This window comes from Ranitomeya variabilis, chromosome 8 (genome assembly GCF_051348905.1).
Source record: "Ranitomeya variabilis isolate aRanVar5 chromosome 8, aRanVar5.hap1, whole genome shotgun sequence".
NCBI lineage: Eukaryota > Metazoa > Chordata > Amphibia > Anura > Dendrobatidae > Ranitomeya > Ranitomeya variabilis.
The window spans coordinates 43,539,169-43,564,771 of NC_135239.1; the positions used below are offsets into that span (position 1 = coordinate 43,539,169).

General features: G+C 42.7%; 1 protein-coding gene across 6 annotated transcripts in view; it reads right to left on the reverse strand.

The window, feature by feature from the left end:
• The window catches only part of CACNA1E (calcium voltage-gated channel subunit alpha1 E), a 718,540-nt gene that overhangs the window by 51,588 nt on the left and 641,349 nt on the right, over positions 1–25,603 (reverse strand). For all 6 annotated transcript variants that reach the window (XM_077276797.1, XM_077276799.1, XM_077276796.1 and 3 more), the window contains 6 exons: positions 17,274–17,438; positions 17,040–17,150; positions 16,821–16,904; positions 8,375–8,500; positions 7,411–7,476; positions 7,214–7,305 (listed from right to left, as the gene is read on the reverse strand). In XM_077276797.1, coding sequence (XP_077132912.1) covers positions 7,214–7,305; positions 7,411–7,476; positions 8,375–8,500; positions 16,821–16,904; positions 17,040–17,150; positions 17,274–17,438 — 644 coding nt within the window. The remainder of the gene's footprint in view (positions 1–7,213; positions 7,306–7,410; positions 7,477–8,374; positions 8,501–16,820; positions 16,905–17,039; positions 17,151–17,273; positions 17,439–25,603) is intronic.

A 25,603-nucleotide genomic window follows, 5' to 3' on the forward strand; every position in this document is an offset into this window, starting at 1 on the left:
TCCCCTCAAAAATGTAATAAGTGGTGATCAGAAAGTAGCATATACACCAAAATGGTATAGAAAAGGATATTAAAATATGCTCCATGGACAAATAACTTTACAGGAGGCGAGAAACCCAATTTTACATTTTATTTTTAATTTACAAGTTTATCACCATTGTAGTGGTACTGACTTGGAGAGTCATGCTGTCAGGTGATTTATACAACATAAGGTATATAAAACATTTAAAAAAAAGCTTTAGGAGAATTGCATTTTTTCATGACACTTGGATTTTTTCCCGTTCTCCAGTACAATGTATAGGAAAATGAAATGATGTCACTCAAAACTACAACCTCTTATTCTGCTATATTGATGGAAAAATATAAAAGTTATGGCTCTTGGAAGCTGTGGAGGAAAAAAACTAAGGGTCAAAAATGAAAATTTGCCTATCATAACGGGGACAAAGAGGGTAAATAGTGGCACACTCGGATTTTTCCAACTACCAGTACTTTCAAGAGGCTTAGTGAATAGTTTTAAAATGTGAAGTCGTAGGAATGGTACCAATGCTCTCTCTGTCTGCAACAAACTTTCCTACATCCATGATTTTTTCATTACTCACAAACTTTCCTTCCTCGCCATCACTGAAACCTGGCTCACACCCTCTGACACAGCCTCTACTGCTGCACTCTCGTATCGTGGATTCCACCTTTCACACACACCCCGCCCCCGCAGCAAGCGGTGGAGGAGTTGGTTTTCTCTTGTCAGATAACTGCTCCTTCACCCCAATCCCACTACCACCCTCTGTTACCCTCTTTTCCTTTGAGGTGCACTCTGAGCGCATCTACTCCCCCTCCAACTGGTTGTCATTTACCGCCCCTCAGGTCCAGCCACCACCTTCTTTGACCACATCACCACCTGGTTCCTTCATTTCTTTTCCGCGGACGTCCCCACTGTCATCATGGGTGACTTAAACATTCCCATTGGCACTTCCCTCTCAGCTGCCACTAAACTTCTATCTCTCACTTCCTCCTTCGGCCTCACTCAATGGTCTTCTGCAGCCACTCACAAAGATGGCCACATATTGGACCTCATATTCACCCACCTCAGCTCCCTATCCAACCTCTCTAACTCACCTCTCCCTCTTTCTGACCACAACCTACTCACATTCTCATCCCTCTCCACTCCTTGTCCATAATCCCAACTCCACAAACTCACACACCCTCTCAGAAATCTTAAACACCTCAATCTACAGTCACTTTCTGAATACCTCCTCTGTTATGACCCCAATGGCGAGGGTCTCAGAGGAACGTGGAAGTCTGCAGAATACAAAAATCCAGCTCATAGGGCAGTGGTAACTGGGTTGACCATATATCTACTCCTAACGCCAACACTAGAAGTAGCCGGGGATCATACCTACGTTGATTCTAGATGACACGCGCCAGCCGGAGAATCTAGCTACCCCTAGTAGAGGAAAACAAAGACCTTTCTTGCCTCCAGAGAAGGGGACCCCAAAGCTGGATAGAAGCCCCCCACAAATAATGACGGTGAGGTAAGAGGAAATGACAAACACAGAAATGAACCAGGTTTAGCACAGAGAGGCCCGCTTACTGATAGCAGAATAAAGAAAGGTAACTTATATGGTCAACAAAAACCCTATCAAAATCCACACTGGAAATTCAAGAACCCCCGAACCGTCTAACGGTCCGGGGGGAGAACACCAGCCCCCTAGAGCTTCCAGCAAAGGTCAGGATATAGATTTGGAACAAGCTGGACAAAAATACAAAACCAAAACAAATAGCAAAAGGCAAAAGGCAGACTTAGCTGATATAACTGGAACCAGGATCAGTAGACAAGAGCACAGCAGACTAGCTCTGATAACTACGTTGCCAGGCATTGAACTGAAGGTCCAGGGAGCTTATATAGCAACACCCCTAACTAACGACCCAGGTGCGGATAAAAGGAATGACAGAAAAACCAGAGTCAAAAAACTAGTAACCACTAGAGGGAGCAAAAAGCAAATTCACAACAGTACCCCCCCCTTAGTGAGGGGTCACCGAACCCTCACCACGACCACCAGGGCGATCAGGATGAGCGGCATGAAAGGCACGAACTAAATCGGCCGCATGAACATCAGAGGCGACCACCCAGGAATTATCCTCCTGACCATAGCCCTTCCACTTGACCAGGTACTGAAGCCTCCGCCTGGAGAGGCGAGAATCCAAGATCTTCTCCACCACGTACTCCAACTCGCCCTCAACCAACACCGGAGCAGGAGGCTCAGCAGAAGGAACTACAGGCACAATGTACCGCCGCAACAAGGACCTATGAAATACATTGTGAATAGCAAACGACACAGGAAGATCCAGACGAAAAGATACAGGATTAAGGATTTCCAATATCTTGTAAGGCCCAATAAAACGAGGTTTAAATTTGGGAGAGGAGACCTTCATAGGAACAAAGCGGGAAGAAAGCCACACCAAATCCCCAACGCGTAGTCGGGGACCCACACCGCGGCGGCGGTTGGCAAAGCGCTGAGCCTTCTCCTGTGACAACTTCAAGTTGTCCACCACATGATTCCAGATCTGCTGCAACCTATCCACCACAGAATCCACCCCAGGACAGTCAGAAGGCTCCACATGACCCGAAGAAAAGCGAGGATGGAAACCAGAGTTGCAGAAAAAAGGCGAAACCAAGGTGGCGGAACTAGCCCGATTATTAAGGGCAAACTCAGCCAACGGCAAGAATGTCACCCAATCGTCCTGATCAGCAGAGACAAAACACCTCAAATAAGCCTCCAAAGTCTGATTGGTTCGCTCCGTCTGTCCATTAGTCTGAGGATGGAAAGCAGACGAAAACGACAAATCAATGCCCATCCTACTACAAAAGGATCGCCAGAACCTGGAAACGAACTGGGATCCTCTGTCTGACACAATATTCTCAGGGATGCCGTGCAAACGAACCACGTTCTGGAAAAACACAGGAACCAGATCGGAAGAGGAAGGCAGCTTAGGCAAAGGAACCAAATGGACCATCTTGGAGAAGCGATCACATATCACCCAGATAACGGACATGCCCTGAGATAGCGGAAGATCAGAAATGAAATCCATGGAGATATGTGTCCAAGGTCTCTTCGGGACAGGCAAGGGCAAGAGCAAACCGCTGGCACGAGAACAGCAAGGCTTAGCTCGAGCACAAGTCCCACAGGACTGCACAAATGACCGCACATCCCTTGACAAGGAAGGCCACCAAAAGGACCTGGCCACCAGATCTCTGGTGCCAAAAATTCCCGGGTGACCTGCCAACACCGAGGAATGAACCTCGGAAATGACTCTGCTGGTCCACTTATCCGGGACAAACAGTCTGTCAGGTGGACAAGACTCAGGCCTATCAGCCTGAAATCTCTGTAACACATGTCGCAGATCCGGAGAAATAGCTGACAAGATAACTCCATCTTTAAGAATACCAACAGGATCAGCGACTCCAGGAGCATCAGGCACAAAGCTCCTAGAAAGAGCATCGGCCTTCACATTCTTTGAACCTGGTAAATACGAGACAACAAAATCAAAGCGGGAGAAAAACAATTTACAATTATTCACGAAATTCCTAAACTTAAACCTGTCTCCGGAAAACAGTTCAGGAATCGGTATTTTAGGTTCTGACCTAGGATTTCTGATAACATAGTCTTGTATGCCCTGCACACGAGTAGCCAGCTGGTCCACACTTGTAATCAAGGTCTGGACATTCATGTCTGCAGCAAGCATAGCCACTCTGAGGTAAAGGGGAAGGAGAAAAAAAAAAACTCAGAATCTTCTTTCTTATAATCCCTCTTCTGCAATGCATTAAACATTTAATACTGGCCTGGCAAACTGTTATGACCCCAATGGCGAGGGTCTCAGAGGAACGTGGAAGTCTGCAGAATACAAAAATCCAGCTCATAGGGCAGTGGTAACTGGGTTGACCATATATCTACTCCTAACGCCAACACTAGAAGTAGCCGGGGATCATACCTACGTTGATTCTAGATGACACGCGCCAGCCGGAGAATCTAGCTACCCCTAGTAGAGGAAAACAAAGACCTTTCTTGCCTCCAGAGAAGGGGACCCCAAAGCTGGATAGAAGCCCCCCACAAATAATGACGGTGAGGTAAGAGGAAATGACAAACACAGAAATGAACCAGGTTTAGCACAGAGAGGCCCGCTTACTGATAGCAGAATAAAGAAAGGTAACTTATATGGTCAACAAAAACCCTATCAAAATCCACACTGGAAATTCAAGAACCCCCGAACCGTCTAACGGTCCGGGGGGAGAACACCAGCCCCCTAGAGCTTCCAGCAAAGGTCAGGATATAGATTTGGAACAAGCTGGACAAAAATACAAAACCAAAACAAATAGCAAAAGGCAAAAGGCAGACTTAGCTGATATAACTGGAACCAGGATCAGTAGACAAGAGCACAGCAGACTAGCTCTGATAACTACGTTGCCAGGCATTGAACTGAAGGTCCAGGGAGCTTATATAGCAACACCCCTAACTAACGACCCAGGTGCGGATAAAAGGAATGACAGAAAAACCAGAGTCAAAAAACTAGTAACCACTAGAGGGAGCAAAAAGCAAATTCACAACACTCCTCCCTTTCACAGATCTATGTTCCCTACACAATGTGGATGCATCTGCTGCTTTATATAACACCACAACACTTTCAATTCTCTCCTCTATCCCCAGCACCCCCTCCCTCTCCACTCATCTTGGCCAAAGACTTTGCCTCAATTTTCAAGCAGAAGATCGATAACATCAGAGACAGTTTTGGTCGACAAAAGCCCTTCCTCCTAACTGCTCAGCCCTCCTCCTCCAAAACCAACTTCTCCACCATTACAGAAGATCAACTCTCTACTCTACTCTCAAGATCACATCTCACCACCAGTGCACTTGACCTGATCCCATCCCACTTCATTACAAACCTCACCACAGTCTTCATCCCAACCCTAACCCATTTCTTCAACCTATCACTAACAACTGGTGTTTTCCCTTCAAGCTTTAAACATGCATCAATCACACATATCCTCAAAAAGCCCTCTCTTGACTCATCCTCTGCATCTAGCTTTTGCTCCATATCACTTTTCCCCTATGCCTCAAAACTATTGGAACAACACGTCCACCTTGAACTGTCCTCCCACCTTTCTTCTTGTTCCCTCTGTGACCGCTTACAATCTGGCTTCCGGTCACACCACTCCACTGAAACTGCCCTAACTAAAGTCACCAATGACCTATTAACTGCCAAAGCCAAGCGACACTACTCTGTCCTCCTCCTCCTGGACCTGTCCTCTGCCTTTGACACAGTGGACCATTCCCTACTATTACAGACCCTCTCATCTCTTGGCATCACTGACTTGGGTCCATCTTAGATTTTGTTGTATCTAACAGACCGGACATTCAGCATCTCCCACTCGCACACCACCTCCTCACCTCGCCCCTATCTGTCGGAGTCCTGCAAGGTTCAGTCCTAGGGCCTCTGCTCTTCTCCATCTATACCTTTGGCCTCGGACAGCTCATAGAGTCCCATGGCTTTCAGTATCATCTCTATGCCGACGACACACAGATCTACATCTCTGAACCAGATATCACCTCCCTACTAACCAAAATCCCACAATGTCTGCTATTTCATCCTTCTTCTCCACTAGATTTCTAAAACTTAATATGGAGAAAACAGAATTCATCATCTTTTCCCCATCTCACTCGACCCCCCCAACAGACCTATCCATTAAAGTATATGGCTGCTCACTCTACCCAGTCCCACAAGCTTGCCGCATTGGGGTAATCCTCGACACTGATCTCTCCTTCAAACCACATATCCAAGCCCTTTCCACTTTCTGCCAACTTCAACTCAAAAATATTTCCCGGATCCGTACATTCCTAAACCAAGAATCTGCAAAAACCCTAGTCCATGCCATCATCATCTCCAGCTTTGACTACTGCAACCTCCTGCTCTGTGGCCTCGCCTCTAACACTCTCTCACCCCTCCAATCTATTCTAAACTCTGCTGCCTGACTAATCCACCTGTCCTCCCGCTATTCCCCAGCCTCTCCCCTCTGTCAATCTCTGCACTGGCTCCCTACTACTCAACAACTCCAATTCAAACCCTAACTATGACATACAAAGCCATCCACAACCTGCCTCCTCCATACATCTGTGACCTCGTCTCCCGGTACTTACCTGCACACAACCTCTGATCCTCACAAGATCTCCTTCTACACTCCCCTCTTAACTCCTCTTCCCACAATCGCATACAAGATATCTCCCATGCATCCCCCATACTCTGGAACTCTCTACACCAACACATCAGACTCTCGCCTACCATGGAAACCTTCAAAAAGAACCTGAAGACCCACCTCTTCCGACAAGCCTACAACCTGCAGTAACCACCGATAGACCAAACCGCTGCAAGACCAGCTCTATCCTCACCTACTGTATTCTCACCCATCCCTTGTAGATTGTGAGCCTTCGCGGGCAGGGTCCTCTCTCCTCATGTACCAGTCATGACTTGTATTGATTAAGATTATTGTACTTGTACTTTATTATCCCCAATCCGTCCGTTGCATACACCGCTAATTATTAGCTATGCATCAGAAAAAGCACAAATAACTGAAATATTCATATAAAATCAATTTTATTTCAATTAATAAAAACAAACAGTAACGAAAAACAGAATAATTTTAAACATAATACCTCAAATGTGAGGGACTGTAAAGGTACTCCTCTCGTTAAACGCCAAAATGCATATAATAGCCAAAAAACCTAGACAAAGCATTAATGCACTGAAAAGTATATAGCCATATCATAACATCACTTTTTCAGTGCATTAATGCTTTGTCTAGGTTTTTTGGCTATTATATGCATTTTGGCGTTTAACGAGAGGAGTACCTTTACAGTCCCTCACATTTGAGGTATTATGTTTAAAATTATTCTGTTTTTCGTTACTGTTTGTTTTTATTAATTGAAATAAAATTGATTTTATATGAATATTTCAGTTATTTGTGCTTTTTCTGATGCATAGCTAATAATTAGCGGTGTATGCAACGGACGGATTAGGAGTATTTGATTAGCACTTAGTAATATTGGATCATTTGGTTGATTACTTGTACTTTATTATGTATATCTCTCCTCACATGTAAAGCACCATGGAATAAATGGCGCTATAATAAATAATAATAATAACTATTTTCTTATTATCATACCAACCTGAAAAGGAGCATAAGGGAACTGAAGAAGCTCCGGAAGTTGTTGTGTCTGTTGATATGGCTGTTCTCATCTTGACTAATGTTTCCAAACACCTAAATACATAAATCGATACTTCTTTATAGGCTTGGTTCAAGGTGTGGGCTACTATTACATAGAATTTAAGAGAAAAACAGCAAGTGACTGGGTAATAGACTCACCTGCATCCCAATAATAGCATAAATGAAGAACAGCATGGCAATCAAGAGGCAGACATAAGGAAGGGCCTGAAAAGTAAGTGATAAAGTTATACAATGAATACATGAAAGAACATAAAAAGGTGTAACTGGGGCCATAATGCGAAGTATGTAACAAGTACCTAAAAATTGTCCCATATCTATAGTGGGTGTAGGGTCTGCAGTTGCACCTGGACCCTGGGGCCTAAGAGGGCCAAAATGTCCCTTTGTCCAATAAAATAAAAACTAAATATTAAAGGGGTTGTTTGGTCCAAAATGATAAGTCTGCAATACCTCTGTGTGACTACAGATTTATGAATCCCCCCAGTGTGAAGATTCGCTGGTTTCTGAGCCGAGACCAGTGGGTACGTATGCGTTATATATACTACCGGCCACAGCACGATTTAAGATAGATTTAAGAGATCCATAAAGCTAAGCAAAGCCTTGATGACTAAGTCCTTATAGTCCATCAATGGGATACTACTGTAGATATTGTGGATGTTAGACGAATTCATGGGGTCCAGTTAATTTTTAAACCCAATTATTCTTTGGGATATTATAGTACAAAAATGAAGCCACAAATAGGCACATGTAGTCATAAATTAACACAACAAAGTCCAGAATACATGTAGGACTGGCACTTCAAATCAACAATACAAGGCAATTTCTAATTACTGTAGCCAGTAGAAACTAGGAGAGATCCAGTAACATTAAAATATATTTTTATACTTACTGCCTATTGGTTTGATGTATCTGGTACATGACCATGTATTTACTGTTGTTTTGTTACCTTCAGTGGCGTCTCTCTTTGTGCGACATTTTTCTGCTTGTTTTAATTTGTTTTTTGATGATATTTCAAATGAATTATTAATAAATATTTAACTTTTAATATTACTAGATCTCTTCTAGTTTCTACTGACTTCAGACATGTAGCAATAAGAATTGTTACCTTGAAAGACTGCACAAAAGTCCATAATAAGATCCGGATTGTATAACCCTGACGGAGAAGCTTAATAAGTCGAGCAGCTCGGAAAAGCTTCAGGAAACTCATATTGAAGCTGCTTGTGTTCACCAACTAGAAGGGTAAAAAAACAAAGCCATTCGTATTATTCATCTTATACATGGGAAAAATGTACTTACTTAATCTCCATATTAACAATCTACAGTGTAGTATTTTTTACATCATTTTAAGCTAGGTTGGATTCACTGATTATTACATATTAAATGTAAAAATTAAGATTTGTAGGTAAAAAAAAAATAAGAGGAATATGTCAGCACTTTTTGCTATGGAATCTGAGAGCAGCATAATGTAGGGCAGAAACCTGATTCCTGCGATGTGTCACTTACTGGACTGCTTAGTGCAGTTTTGATTTTATTCTGTAGATGTAGCAGTGCTATGAATGCTGAGCTGTGTATACCTCGCCCACACCACTGATTAGCAGCCTCCAGTGGGGATGGGGTTACACAGATTAGCTGGACGGCACAGGGTGAAATCTGCAGTGATCTCTACAGCATAGATTGACAGACTATAGACTTAAAATCTGATTTGCTGGTTAATTTACACTGCAATTTTTTTTTCCACAGCATGTGCATGAAACTTCATACATCTCCGTCTACCACTCTACATGTGCTCTTCATAAGGCTTCACTGCCCTACCTCTCCTCCCTAATCTGTCTACTACACTACCCATGCTCTCCACAATTCTGCATTGTTGTTCCTCTCCTCCTTAATCTCTGTCTACCTCCCTACTTGTGCTCTCCACAATTCTGCATTGTCATACATCTCCTCCCTCTTCTCTGTCTACCACCATAACAGTGGTCTCCACAGTACTGCACTGCCAATCCTCTTCTCCCTTATATCTGTCTACCACCCTGTCTATGGTCTCTACAGAGCTGCACTGACCTACCCCTCCTCCCTCATCTCTGTCTACCTCCCTACCCGTGCTTTCCACAGAGCTGCACCAGCCTACCCCTCCTCCCTCATCTCTGTCTACCTCCCTTCGTGTGCTCTCCACAGTAATGCACTGTTGTACCTCTCCTCCCTCATCTCTGTCTACCACCATAACAATGGTCTCCACAGTACTGCACTGCCAAACCTCTCCCTCCTTATATCTATCTACCACCCTGTCTATGGTCTCCACAGAGCTGCACTGAACTATCTCTCCTCCCTCATCTCTGTCTACCTCCCTACCTGTGCTTTCCACAGAGCTGCACCAACCTACCTCTCCTCACTCATCTCTGTCTACCACTCTACCAGTGCTCTCACCAGAATTGCACTGTCGCACCTCTCCTCTCTTATCTCTGTCTACCACCCTACCTGTGCTCTCCACAGAGCTGCACCAACCTACCTCTCCTCCCTCATCTCTATTTACCTCCCTACCCGCTCTCTCCCCAGAGCTGCACTGACCTACCTCTCCTCCCTCATCTCTGTATACCACTTTATTCAAGCTTTACATTCTGCAAATGATATAAAGGTTCTCATATACAGTGGGGCAAAAAAGTATTTAGTCATTCAGCAATAGTGCAAGTTCCACCACTTAAAAAGATGAGAGGCGTCTGTAATTTACATCATAGGTAGACCTCAACTATGGGAGACAAACTGAGAAATAAAAATCCAGAAAATCACATTGTCTGTTTTTTTATCATTTTATTTGCATATTATGGTGGAAAATAAGTATTTGGTCAGAAACAAAATTTCATCTCAATACTTTGTAATATATCCTTTGTTGGCAATGACAGAGGTCAAACGTTTTCTGTAAGTCTTCACAAGGTTGCCACACACTGTTGTTGGTATGTTGGCCCATTCCTCCATGCAGATCTCCTCTAGAGCAGTGATGTTTTTGGCTTTTCGCTTGGCAACACGGACTTTCAACTCCCTCCAAAGGTTTTCTATAGGGTTGAGATCTGGAGACTGGCTAGGCCACTCCAGGACCTTGAAATGCTTCTTACGAAGCCACTCCTTCGTTGCCCTGGCAGTGTGCTTTGGATCATTGTCATGTTGAAAGACCCAGCCACGTTTCATCTTCAATGCCCTTGCTGATGGAAGGAGGTTTGCACTCAAAATCTCACGATACATGGCCCCATTCATTCTTTCATGTACCCAGATCAGTCGTCCTGGCCCCTTTGCAGAGAAACAGCCCCAAAGCATGATGTTTCCACCACCATGCTTTACAGTAGGCATGGTGTTTGATGGATGCAACTCAGTATTCTTTTTCCTCCAAACACGACAAGTTGTGTTTCTACCAAATAGTTCCAGTTTGGTTTCATCAGACCATAGGACATTCTCCCAAAACTCCTCTGGATCATCCAAGTGCTCTCTAGCAAACTTCAGACGGGCCCGGACATGTACTGGCTTAAGCAGTGGGACATGTCTGGCACTGCAGGATCTGAGTCCATGGTGGCGTAGTGTGTTACTTATGGTAGGCCTTGTTACATTGGTCCCAGCTCTCTGCAGTTCATTCACTAGGTCCCCCCGCGTGGTTCTGAGATTTTTGCTCACCGTTCTTGTGATCATTCTGACCCCACGGGGTGGGATTTTGCGTGGAGCCCCAGATCGAGGGAGATTATCAGTGGTCTTGAATGTCTTCCATTTTCTAATTATTGCTCCCACTGTTGATTTCTTCACTCCAAGCTGGTTGGCTATTGCAGATTCAGTCTTCCCAGCCTGGTGCAGGGCTACAATTTTGTTTCTGGTGTCCTTTGCCAGCTCTTTGGTCTTCACCATAGTGGAGTTTGGAGTCAGACTGTTTGAGGGTGTGCACAGGTGTCTTTTTATACTGATAACAAGTTTAAACAGGTGCCATTACTACAGGTAATGAGTAGTGTTGAGCGATACCGTCCGATACTTGAAAGTATCGGTATCGGAAAGTATCGGCCGATACCGGCAAAGTATCGGATCCAATCCGATACCGATACCCGATACCAATACAAGTCTATGGGACTCAGGTATCGGACGGTATTCCTGATGGTTCCCAGGGTCTGAAGGAGAGGAAACTCTCCTTCAGGCCCTGGGAACCATATTAATGTGTAAAAGAAAGAATTAAAATAAAAAATATCGCTATACTCACCTGTCCGACGCAGCCGGGACCTCAGCGAGGGAACCGGCAGCGTTGTTTGTTTAAAATTCGCGCTTTTACTTGGTTACGTGAGGTCCCGGCTTGTGATTGGTCAGGGCGGCCATGTTGCCGGGACGCGGACCAATCACAGCAAGCCGTGACGAAATTACGTCACGGCTTGCTGTGATTGGTCCGCGTCCCGGCAACATGGCCGCCATTAACCAATCACAAGCCGTGACGTCACGGGAGGCTGGACATGCGCGTGTTTTGAAAAGCGCGCGTGTCCAGCCTCCAGTGACGTCCAGGCTTGTGATTGGTCAGGGCGGCCATGTTGCCGGGACGCGGACCAATCACAGCAAGCCGTGACGAAATTACGTCACGGCTTGCTGTGATTGGTCCGCGTCCCGGCAACATGGCCGCCCTGACCAATCACAAGCCGTGACGTCACGGGAGGCTGGACATGCGCGTATTTTGAAAAGCGCGCGTGTCCAGCCTCCAGTGACGTCCCGGCTTGTGATTGGTTAATGGCGGCCATGTTGCCGGGACGTCACTGGAGGCTGGACACGCGCGCTTTTCAAAATACGCGCATGTCCAGCCTCCCGTGACGTCACGGCTTGTGATTGGTTAATGGCGGCCATGTTGCCGGGACGCGGACCAATCACAGCAAGCCGTGACGTAATTTCGTCACGGCTTGCTGTGATTGGTCCGCGTCCCGGCAACATGGCCGCCCTGACCAATCACAAGCCGGGACTTCACGTAACCAAGTAAAAGCGCGAAATTTAAACAAACAACGATGCCGGTTCCCTCGCTGAGGTCCCGGCTGCGTCGGACAGGTGAGTATAGCGATATTTTTTATTTTAATTCTCTTTTTTACACATTATTACATTAATGTTGTTGCGATACCCGATACCCGATACCACAAAAGTATCGGATCTCGGTATCGGAAATTCCGATACAGCAAGTATCGGCCGATACCCGATACTTGCAGTATCGGAATGCTCAACACTAGTAATGAGTGGAGGAAAGAGGAGACTCTTAACGAAGAAGTTACAGGTCTGTGAGAGCCAGAAATCTTGATTGTTTGTTTCTGACCAAATACTTATTTTCCACCATAATATGCAAATAAAATGATAAAAAAACAGACAATGTGATTTTCTGGATTTTTTTTTCTCAGTTTGTCTCCCATAGTTGAGGTCTACCTATGATGTAAATTACAGACGCCTCTCATCTTTTTAAGTGGTGGAACTTGCACTATTGCTGACTGACTAAATACTTTTTTGCCCCACTGTACATTAGCTAAAAGTCGGCTGTAGCAAACGATTGTGGCAGGATCAGCAGACCACCTAATGTGCTTTGATTCATAATACAGTCTTAAGCACAAAGTGTAGCACACAGGTGAGCACAAACTTGAATATTTACCTATAATGAGAGTTTACGGATCTATATCCAGGGGTAATAATTTGATTTTTAGTTACAGGGTGTGAGGACTGCTGAGCACACACTTGAAGGTGAAACAGAGCTTATTAATTCAAAACACTATTTATTAATCAGCTCCTGGGGACGGCTAATTAGAATTTAACAATAAAGGTCCAATGGCTAAGGGGCTCAGATTTGTCTCTTACACATCAGTGCTCTTTTCTAAAACTAAGAACCGAGTTAATTAAGTGGAGTTAATTGTAGAATGAAAAATCATTTAACTTTATCAGTGAAAGAACGCTGTAATTTTCAGTAGCCATTAAGTCCTGGTTTTGTTAAAAAAAAAATTTGTTGCAAGAATTTCCAGGTTCAATGAAAATGTGTTTATAGAGTTATTTCCATTTTAACTAGTTATCACCTATCAGATAAGTGACAAATTGATGATCAATCAAGTTAGTCCTTCTTATATCCATATTTTTTAATAAGATTGGTAAACGCATTTGATTGGTGTTTGTGCTTGTTGGGTCATGGGTCCTACTAAAGTACATCGTTGATATTGGATTTTTGGAAACTGCAAACAGGACTTATAATTCTTAAGGCTTGCTTTCACAAATGCCTTTCTTCTTGCCACTCTTCCATAAAGGCCAGATTTGTGGCGTATACGACTAATATTTGTCCTGTGGACAGATTCTCACATCTGAGCCGTGGATCTCTGCATCTCCTCCAGAGTGACCATGGGCCTGTTGGCTTCTTCTCTAATTAATGATCTCCTTGCTTGTGAAATGTCAGGTTAGGTGAACGGCCATGTCTTGGTAGGTTTGCTGTTTTGCCATAATCCTTCTATTTTTGGGTGATGATTTAACAGTTCTCTTTGAGATGATCAGGGCTTGGGCTACTTCTTAATAAACCTAACCCTGCTTTCCTCTTTTACACAACTTTGTCCCTGACCTGCCTTGTGTGTTCCTTGATTTTCATGTAGCTGTTTGATGTGGAAAAGTTTACAGGGTATAAATACTTTTTCAATGCACTGTATATTACAGCCATAATGATAAAATCGCACTGGGTTGATAAAAACCAGCGTAAGAAATGTAAGAGTTACCAATATCAACCAACAATATACCATATCTCATTTTTCAAGGAAAATGAAAGAAACAACCAATTTTGTAGCTATATATTACTACTATACTACAGAGAAGGAAAACGTCAAATTTAGACTGAACATGTTGTATGATCATGAAATAAATTTGAATTACTATAGGTACATGTTGAAATCTATGGGTCCGTACTGGAATTTGGCCCAAAAATGCAAATGTTGCTGGCATAATAGCCTAACAGACCTATATCAGACTCACTTGGCTCGCGAACCCTGGAGTATTGGAGAGGGATAATACAATAGCTAAAATGTGGTGCGGCCAATCAAAATACTAAAAATGGAAGTGGCGCTCAACACATTATTTTCTTTATTTCTCCAGGAATAGGATTAAAAAGTCAACAGGATTAAGTTATTAGGCCATGGCCATTTCTCTTGCGCTTTTTCTGGTCATGTGTCCTGCATCATTTAATCCTGTTGTTTTTTTAATCATATTTTCAGAGAAATAAAGAAGGCAAGCTTTAGTGGTGAGTGCCTTTTCAATTTTCTGTACTAGAATTCCTTTAATTTAGAGGTATGGAATATCTTGATTTTTTTTCTAACAGTTTCATACGAGAAAATCTGCTACAATATGGAGGCACCTTATTTTCACACTCCGTAGACACTACTTTCTAATGCACACAAGGCTTAAAGGGGTTGTCCACTACTCAAATAACCCTTTTTCATTTCCTATGTTTCCCCTCAGTAAAATAATTACACTTATACTCCCCTTCAGTGTCGGCACCTTTGGAGTGGTGTCTGCACTGCCTCTCCCAGAGATCGCGTGACATTGTTATGCCAAGCGATCCCTGTGTCCAATCAGCACTGGCATTATTCTCCCGTCCTTTGGACAAAGTGAGGCACTTGGAGGAAGTGAGAGCTGCTGCTGCCTTCTTACTTACTACAGATGTCAATTACATCCGTAAGAGAGGAGAGCGAAACCATCGCTGATTGGCCATGGAATTGCGTGACGCAACAATGTCATGCGATTCCCGGGAGAGGCAATGCTGACACTGCTCGACCGGCATCGGCAATGGAGGTGAGTATAAGTGTCATTATTTTACTAGAGGGAAACATATGGATTCAGAAGGGGTTGTCTGATTAGTGGACAACCCCTTCAATTTTTTCGGGGTGCTATAAATAAGCCTACCATGAGTAACCTAACATTGAAGATTTCTGTTCATCTTAATGGGGTTTTCTTCAAAATAGGGGATAACCTATAGATTTGTGGGGTTTGACCACTGGGACCTCACTAATAGAAGGGGCAGTTTTATGCTAATTAGAGTGGCCCAGTAGCTCCATTCATTCACTATGAGACTACACTGTGTGCAGAATTATTAGGCAAGTTGCATTTTAGAGGATTATTTTTATTATTGATCAACAAATATGTTCGCAATCAACCCAAAAGACTCAAATATCAAAGCTTAATATTTTTGGAAGTTGGAGTGGGTTTTTTTTAGATTTGGCTATCTTAGGAGGATATCTGTTTGTGCAGGTAACTATTACTGTGCAGAATTATTAGGCAACTTACTTAAAACCAAATATATTCCCATCTCACTTGTTTATTTTCACCAGGTAAGCCAATATAACTGCACAAAATTTAGAAATAAACATTTCTGACATGCAAAAACAAAACCCCAAAAAATTATTGACCAATATAGCCCCCTTTCTTTATGATGACACTCAACAGCCTTCCATCCATAGATTCTGTCAGTTGCTTGATCTGTTTACGACCAACATTGCGTGCAGCAGCCACCACAGCCTCCCAGACACTGTTCCGAGAGGTGGACTGTTTTCCCTCCCTGTAGATCTCACATTTTATGAGGCATCACAGGTTCTCTATGGGGTTCATATCAGGTGAACAAGGGGGCAATGTCATTTTTTTTTCTTCTTTGAGAACTTTACTGGCCATCCACACTGTGGAGTAGTTGGAGGCATGTGATGGAGCATTGTCCTGCATGAAAATCATGTTTTTCTTGAACGATACAGACTTCTTCCTGTACCACTGCTTGAAGAAGTTGTCATCCAGAAACTGGCAGTAATTCTGGGACTTGAGCCTTACCTTGGCCATGTCCCTGAGTATCGCACACCTTGTGCTTTTTGATACTCCAGTAACGTTGCAGCTCTGAAATATGGCAAAAATGGTGGCAAATGGCATCTTGGCAGCTTCCCGCTTGATTTTCCTCAATTCATAGGCAGTTATTTTGCGCCTTTTTTACCCACCACGCTTCTTGCGACCCTGTTGGCTATTTGCCATGAAACGCTTGATTGTTCGGTGATCACACTTCAAAAGTTTGACACTTTCAAGACTGCTTCATTCCTCTGCAAGACATCTCACAATTTTGGACTTTTCAAAGCCCGTCAAATCTCTCTTCTGACTAATTTTGCTAAAGGAAAGGAAGTTGACTAATAATTAAGCACACCTTATATAGGGTTTTGATGTCACTAGACAACACCCCTCCTCATTACAGAGATGCACATCACTTGATTTTACTTAATTGGTAGTTGGCTCTCAAGCCTGAACAGCTTGGAGTAGTACAACATGTATAAAAAGTATCATGTGATCAAAATACAACTTGCCTAATAATTCTGCACACAGTGTATGAGCACAACACTCATCAGTCCCATACAGAATGAATTTAGCAATCCCAGAGGTCGGAACGCCACTGAACTATAAATTATCACTTATCCTGTGGCTAGGCGATAACGCCCATTTACCAGACACTCACTTATAACTTTGAAAGATGTGAAACATCAGATGATAGATAATAATAGCAGACACCAGTCATTTCTCACCTTACTGTCAGTAAGAATAATCTCCGTGATGCTGCCGATTACGGTAATAAAGTCGAAAATATTCCAGGTGTCTCTGAAATAGTTCTGTGACAAAACAGAAAACATCTTGCCTTACACAAAATAACTTCTTGTATGTAGAATATAAGTCTCAGCTGTTACAATACGCCTCGTATCCAGGGACACATATTAAGGAACAATAGACAAGTAATTGTTACGTACCAGGAATCCAAATGCAATGATTTTCAGGATGCACTCGAGAGAAAATAGCATAGTGAAGGCAATGTTCAAATACTTCAAAGCGAGTTCATAAGTGTATGGAGCGGAGTAATACTGAAAGGAAAAAAAGAAAAATATATCCTGTAAGGCATGTTTCATGGTAAATGTTACAATAATACATGGACCTAGTCATTTAATGTGATCAGTTCCCGAAAGTAACTTAATTCCCATTCTTACCTTCATCATAAGCACCACAGTGTTTAGGGCAATCATGGCCATGATGGTGTACTCGAATGACGGGGAGACTACAAAGTGCCACACGCGGTACTGGAAGGTATGACGATTCTGTGGCATGTAGCGGGTGAGAGGCTTGGCACTTATAGCAAAGTCTATGCAGGCTCTCTATGAAACAAGAACATACATTTCTCAACATACAGAAAAAATAAAGAATTATTTACTCATTTGACCATATATGAAGCTCCGACATTGGTCAATATCAAAAAGCAAAGTAATTTGGAAAGGGTAATTCTAATATCTAATAATTCTTCCACTAAAATAGCAAAACATCTATGATAATAATTAAGGGAACTTTGGGCAAACCTGACAAGTTACAAATAGACATGAGCGAATCTACCCAAATTCGAATTTGGTAGATTTGCTCAAATTTGCCTGGAAAATTTTATACATTAATTTATTTCATGAAAATCAAATTTAATAAGTGAGAATCAAATGTACTTTTTTATTCTCTCCAGATCCTAGAACATAATAAATGTTTTTTTTTAATTATACTCATTTCTCATCAACCCCCTTGTCCCTCCTAGCAGCTCCCCACCCATCCTTCAGTCCTCTCCTAATTTCTTCAATATTCATAGGTGTTGAATGTAGTCTTCAATATCTCTAGTGTTGAATGTAGTCTTTGATATGTCTAGTGTTGAATGTAGTTTTCGATATGTCTGGTGTTGAATGTAGTCTTCGATACCTCTGGTGTTGAATGTAGTCTTCGATACCACTGGTGTTGAATGTAGTCTTCGATACCACTAATGTTGAATGTAGTCTTCAATATCTCTGGTGTTGAATGTAGTCTTTGATATCTCTGGTGTTGAATGTAGTCTTCAATATGTCTTCTGTTGAATGTAGTCTTCGATACCTCTGGTGTCGAATGTAGTTTTCGATATCTCTGGTGTTGAATGTAGTCTTCAATATCTCCGGTGTTGAATGTAGTCTTCATTATGTCTGGTGTTGAATGTAGTCTTCAATATCTCTGGTGTTGAATGTAGTCTTCAATATGTCTGGTGTTGAATGTAGTCTTCGATACCTCTGATGTTGAATGTAGTTTTCGATATCTCTGGTGTTGAATATAGTCTTCAATATCTCTGGTCTTGAATGTAGTCTTCGATATCTCTGGTGGTGAATGTAGTATTTGATACCTCTGGTGTTGAATAGGCCTTGTGACATCATGAGGTCACTGGCCGATGCACATCATGATCTTGCAAGGCCTTCCCAGGGTCAGAGGTGCTGAAGACCGCTGTGAAGGTGGAAGAAGCATGGAGCCACTTAGAAGAGTACAAGAGGGCTGATTAGAGCTAGGTTGGGGTTACTATTATTTGTTTTAAAGGGAACCTGTCACCACGTTTTTGGAAGATGGGATAAAAATAGCGTTAAATAGTGGCAGAGGTGGGCGTTACATTAGTGTGTGTGTTATGCGTTTATTACCCACCTAAGTTGCCGAAATAACTTTGCAAAGTCTCCGTTTTCGCCTGTCAATCAGGCTGGTCAGGTCGCATGGGCGTTGTCTTCCCCCAGATTTGGCGTAGTTTTCCGTTGGTGGCGTAGTGGTGTGCGCATGCCCAAAGTCCGGAATCCTCTTCCAGGGGATTTAAAATAGCGCGGTGTTCGTTATTGCATTGGTGATCGGTGGGCGCGGCCATCTTCCTTTGGCCGCGCGTGCGCAGAAGCGGCGCTCTGCTGGCCGCGGCTTCAGGAAAATGGCCGCCGCGATATCCATCTGCGCACGCGCAGCATCCCGCGGCCATTTTCCTGAAGCCGCGGCCAGCAGAGCGCCGCTTCTGCGCACGCGCGGCCAAAGGAAGATGGCCGCGCCCACCGATCACCAATGCAATAACGAACACCGCGCTATTTTAAATCCCCTGGAAGAGGATTCCGGACTTTGGGCATGCGCACACCACTACGCCACCAACGGAAAACTACGCCAAATCTGGGGGAAGACACCACGCCCATGTGACCTGACCAGCCTGATTGACAGGCGAAAACGGAGACTTTGCAAAGTTATTTCGGCAACTTAGGTGGGTAATAAACGCATAACACACACACTAATGTAACGCCCACCTCTGCCCCTATTTAACGCTATTTTTATCCCATCTTCCAAAAACGTGGTGACAGGTTCCCTTTAATTCTTTTTACTTCTATCTAGCCCTTTAAGATCCAGCAAAATGATAATCGGCCAGCTACCATTTTGCTGGATTCACCTGATGCGAATTGTAAAAAAGTTTTGCAAAATTAAAAGTGAATTTGATTTGCTTCAAAATGATATGCTCATCGCTAGCAGAGTGTCTTGCAGCACCCCCTCAATGTCTGTGAATTTCAGAGATTAAACAGGTTGTCCACTACTGAAAAAACTGTAGCATAATCAATTCAGATCCCTAATTAAAATAAAAAATAGTGGATAATCACCTTTTACAGCTACGCCGTTCCAGCTATGCAAGTGCCGCTATTTCCAGAAAGTGGTGTGACTTGTGTCCAGTAGAGGCTGCAGTAAATGAGCGGACGCTCATCAGCTGCAGACTTTATTATTTTATCAGATTGGATGTCCTTCCTGATGGAATACTGATAAGCTGCACCCAAAGAGCGTAAGTCATGCCACTCTTAAGAGAGAGCGGAGTTTGGTTATGTTAACGAGTTGCGTCTTTACTTGGGTTTTTTATGTAAATTAAAAGATGCTTTTTATAGTACCAGCAAAAGCTATGAGATCTTAAAAATCTCATGCACACACATTGGTTTTTTTTCCTGACTGAATTGGAAAACTGCTGGGTTTTTAAAAACTGCAGCATTTCACTTCTTTCAGTGTTTTTTCAGCGTTTTTTCACCCACAGAACACAATGAGTAAGAGTAAAAGCCCAGAAAAAATGCAGATATCTGTTTTTTTTGCATTTTTGGTGTAGAAAACTCACGAACAACAGGCAATAAACTGTATCAGCATGAAAAAGCAACAACAAAAAAAGCAAAAAGCATAGCAAAACCTGCTTTTTCAAAGCAGCTTCTTTACCGCCAAAAGAGCAGGTTGAATTGATTAAGTACTACTGGACAACCCCTTTAAGGGACTGATGCAGGACACTCTGCATCATGTTATTACCTCTTATTGCCCTGCACTATGTACACACGTGGTCAAAATTGGTGGTCACCTTCCTCAGGGGGAGGTGTGACTACCGAAATGTGCGTCGGGGAGGGCGCACGGACCCTGGGTTCATCTCACCCGCTTTCTCTACTAAAAGGTAATGGACACTTGTCGATCATATTGGTGACTTGGACCTTTGGTCTTTGTATGTAGATATATGATGAAAGCATTCTATTAGCTATAGCAAGGTGGCTTCATGTTTTTGATCATGATAGATAGTGGGGGTTTTTCTCTTTTCTTCCCCTGACCCTTATTATACTGAAGGTATTCTAACCTATTGCTAATTCTTCTTCTTTATACGGGTGGTTGCTTGTTCCCGGCTCCGTGCGCCCCTAGTATGCGTTTTTGTGGTGTCTATGCACATCCTGCAGTACTGAACTTTACCTGTTTTCTATTAATGTGATGTATATTTGTATACTTTTGTTTACAATTGCTGTGAAATAATAAAAATGTATATTCTTTTATACATCGGTGTTTGGACATATTGGTCGTTTTTTTTGGGTCCTCGAGATCCACCATCCTCTCTTCATATTTTATAGCGACTTGTCCTGATATGTAGTCGTCCGTTTATGTACATTTATAGCATAAATAGTTTAATTATTTTCCATCTTGGCTATGCTGCTTACTGTTGTGTTGTTGGTTACCCCTAAGGAACTTATCTAGATGTGTTTTGAGAGCTTTGAACCCCCAAGTGTTTCACTACAGTTTATAACGCAGAGCCGTGAAAATAATTTTTTTTTTTTTTTCACAAAAATGATTTTTTAGCCCCCGGTTTTGTATTTTCCCAAGGGTAACAGGAGAAATTGGACCCCAAAAGTTGTTGTCCAATTTGTCCTGAGTACGCTGATACCCCATATGTGAGGGGGAACCACTGTTTGAGCGCATGGCAGAGCTCGGAAGGGAAGGAGCGCCATTTGGAATGCAGACTTAGATGGATTGGTCTGCAGGCGTCACGTTGCATTTGCAGAGCTCCTGATGTACCCAAACAGTAGAAATCCCCCACAAGTGACCCCATATTGGAAACTAGACCTCCCAAGGAACTTATCTAGATGTGACGCAGAGCCGTGAAAATAAAAAAAACTTTTTTTTTCCCACAAAAATGATTTTTAGCCCCACAAATTTTTATTTTCCCAAAGATAACAAGAGAACTTCAACCCCAAAAGTTGTTGTCCAATTTGTCCCGAGTACGCTGATACCCCATATGTTGGGGTAAACCGCTGTTTGGGCGCACGGGAGAGCTCAGAAGGGAAGGAGCACTGTTTTACTTTTTCAACGCAGAATTGGCTGGATTTGAGATCGGATGCCATGTCGCGTTTGGAGAGCCCCTGATGTGCCTGAACAGTGGAAACTCCCCAATTCTACCTGAAACCCTAATCCAAACACTCCCCTAACCCTAATCCCAACGGTAACCCTAACCACACCCCTAACCCTGACACACCCCTAACTATAATCCCAACCCTAATCCCAACCATAAATGTAATCCAAACCATAACCCTAACTTTAGCCCAAACCCTAACCCTAACTTTAGCCCCAACCCTAACCCTAACTTTAGCCCCAACCCTAACCCTAACTTTAGCTCCAACCTTAGCCCCAACCCTAGCCTTAACCCTAGCCCTAACCCTAGCCCTAACCCTAACCCTAGCCCTAACCCTAACCCTAGCCCTAGCCCTAACCCTAGCCCTAACCCTATGGTTATGGGAAAATGGAAATAAATACATTTTTTTAAATTTATTATTTTTCCCTAACTAAGGGGGTGATGAAGGGGGGTTTGATTTACCTTTATAGTGTTTTTTATATCGGATTTTTATGATTGGCAGCTGTCACACACTAAAAGACGCTTTTTATAGCAAAAAAGTTTTTGCGTCTCCACATTTTGAGACCTATAATTTTTCCATATTTTGGTCCACAGAGTCATGTGGGTCTTGTTTTTTGCGGGACGAGTTGACGTTTTTATTGTTAACATTTTTGGACACGTGACAGTTTTTGATCACTTTTTATTCCGATTTTTGTGAGGCAGAATGACCAAAAACCAGCTATTCATGAATTTCTTTTGGGGGAGGCGTTTACACCGTTCCACGTTTGGTAAAATTGATAAAGCAGTTTTATTCTTCGGGTCAGTACGATTACAGCTATACCTCATTTATATCTTTTTTTAATGTTTTGGCGCTTTTATACGATAAAAGCTATTTTATAGAAAAAATAATTATTTTGGCATCGCTTTATTCTGAGGACTATAACTTTTTTATTTTTTTGCTTATGATGGTGTATGGCGGCTCGTTTTTTGCGGGACAAGATGACGTTTTCAGTGGTACCATGGTTATTTATATCTGTCTTTTTGATCGCGTGTTATTCCACTTTTTGTTTGGCAGTATGATAATAAAGCGTTGTTTTTTGGCTCTTTTTTTTTTTCTTACGGTGTTCACTGAAGGGGTTAACTAGTGGGACAGTTGTATAGGTTGGGTCATTATGGACGCGGCGATACTAAATATGTGTACTTTTATTGTTTTTTTTCTTTTTTTAGATGAAGAAATGTATTTATGGGAATAATATATATATTTTTTTTCTTTATTTAGGAATTTTTTTTTTTTTTTTTTTTACACATGTGAATTTTTTTTAAAACTTTTTAACTTTGCCCCAGGGGGGGGACATCACAGATCGCTGATCTGACAGTTTGCACAGCACTCTGTCAGATCAGCGATCTGACATACAGCCGTGCAGGCTTACCAGCGCCTGCTGTGGACCCGGAAGTAGTCCCTGCAGGACCTGGATGCAGCCCCGCGACCATTTTGGATCCGGGGACTGCAGGGAGGAGACGCTAGGTACAAGGTGAGTACATCGCCTTGTACCGATCGTCTCAGGGAAGCCCGCAGGGAGCCCCCTCCCTGCGCGATGCTTCCCTGTACCGCCGGTACACTGCGATCATATTTGATCGCAGTGTGCCGGGGGTTAATGTGCCGGGGGCGGTCCGTGACCGCTCCTGGCACATAGTGCCGGATGCCTGCTGCGATAGTCAGCTGACACCCGGCCGCGATCGGCCGCGCTCCCCCCGTGAGCGCGGCCGATCGCATATGACGTAATATCCCGTCGGTGGTCATATGGGCCCACCCCACCTCGACGGGATGGTACGTCAGATGTCAGAAAGGGGTTAATCAATGTATTGTAATTTGTTATTGAATGGCTGTTAATAGAACAAATGGGACAAACCTGAATATCATTATCTTATACACACGTGATCAAAATTGTTGGTACCCCTCGTTTAATGACGGAAAAACCCACAATGGTCACAGAAATAACTTGAATCTGACAAAAGTAATAATATATAAAAAATCTATGAAAATGAAGAAATGAAAGTCAGACATTGCTTTTCAACCATGCTCCCACAGAATTAAAAAAAAAATAAACCTCATGAAATAGGCCTGGACAGAAATGATGGTTCCCCTGAAAATAATGTGACAAAAGGGACATGTTAAATTGCGGTGTGTTCACTAACTAGCATCACAGGTGTCTACAATCTTAGAATCAGTGGGTGGGCCTGTATATAGGGCTACAGATACTCACTGTGCTGTGTGGTGACATGGTGTGTATCACACTCAACATGGACCAGAGGAAGCGAAGGAAAGAGTTGTCTCAGAAGATTAGAAAATGATAGACAAACATGTTAAAGGTAAAAGTTATAAGACCATTTCCAAGCAGCTTGATGTTCCTACAGTTGCACATAGCATTCAGAAATTTAAGATCCATGGGACTGTAGCCAACCTCCCTGGATGTGGCCGCAGGAGGAAAATTGATGACAAATCAAAGAGACCGATAATACGAATGGTAACAAAAGAGCCCAGAAAAACTTCTAAACAGATTAAAGGTGAACTTCAAGGTCAAGGAACATCAGTGTCAGATTGCACCATCCGTTGTTGTATGAGCCAAAGTGGATTTCATGGGAGACGACCAAGGAGGACATCATTGTTGAAAACAAATCATAAAAAAGCCAACTGGAATTTGGCAAACTACATGTTGACAAGCTACAAAGCTTCTGGGAGAATGTCTTATGGACAGATGAGAAAAAAATTGAAATTTTTGGCAAGGTACATCAGCTCTATGTTCACAGACGAAAACATAAAGCATATCAAGAAAAGAACACTGTCCCTACTGTGAAGCATGGAGGAGGCTTTGTTATGTTCTGGGGCTGCTTTGTTGCATCTAGCACAGGGTGTCTAGAATCTGTGCAGGGTACAATGAAATCTCAAGAGTATCAAGGGATCCTAGAGAGAAATGTGCTGCCCAGTGTCAGAAAGCTTGGTCTCAGTCACAGGTCATGGGTCTTGCAACAGGATAATGACCCAAAACACACAGCTAAAAACACCTAAGAATGGCTAAGAGGAAAACATTGGACTATTCTGAAGTGGCCTTCTATGAGCCCTGACCTAAATCCTATTGAGCATCTTTGGAGAGAGCTGAAACATGTCGTCTGGAAAAGGAAACCTTCAAATAATGACAACTGGAGCAGTTTGCTCTTGAGGAGTGGGCCAAAATAACTTTCGAGAGGTGCAGGAGTCTCATTAACAGTTACAGGAATCGTTTGATTGCAGTGATTGCCTCAAAGGTTGTGCAACAAAATATTAAGTTAAGGGTACCATCATTTCTGTCCAGGCCTATTTCATGAGTTTTATTTTTTAAAATATTCCATTGAAGCATGGTAGAAAAGCAATGTCTGACTTTCATTTCTTAATTTTCATAGATTTTTTATTTATTATTACTTTTGTCAGATTTAAGTTATTTCTGTGACCATTGTGGGTTTTTCTGTCATTAAACGAGGGGTACCAACAATTTTGATCACGTGTGTATAAGGTAGTGATATTCAGGTTTTCCCATCTGTCCTTTTAACAGCCATTCAATAATAAATTACAATACATTGATTAAAGAGTAACTGTCATTTTAATTTCTATTTCATAAATCAATAGTACACATGAAAATAAGCAGCTTTCTAATGTATCTCATCAGAGAAATCTTCTTCTTTCTCTACCAGAATTGATCAGTCATTATCAAAATTTTCAATTCCTAGGTAAAATCTGTATTCAGTGAAGACACACTGTCCCATTACTGAGATAGGAAATGGCAGTTGGTGGAGATAAGAATCTATGTAGAGGGGAGAAAGGAAAAG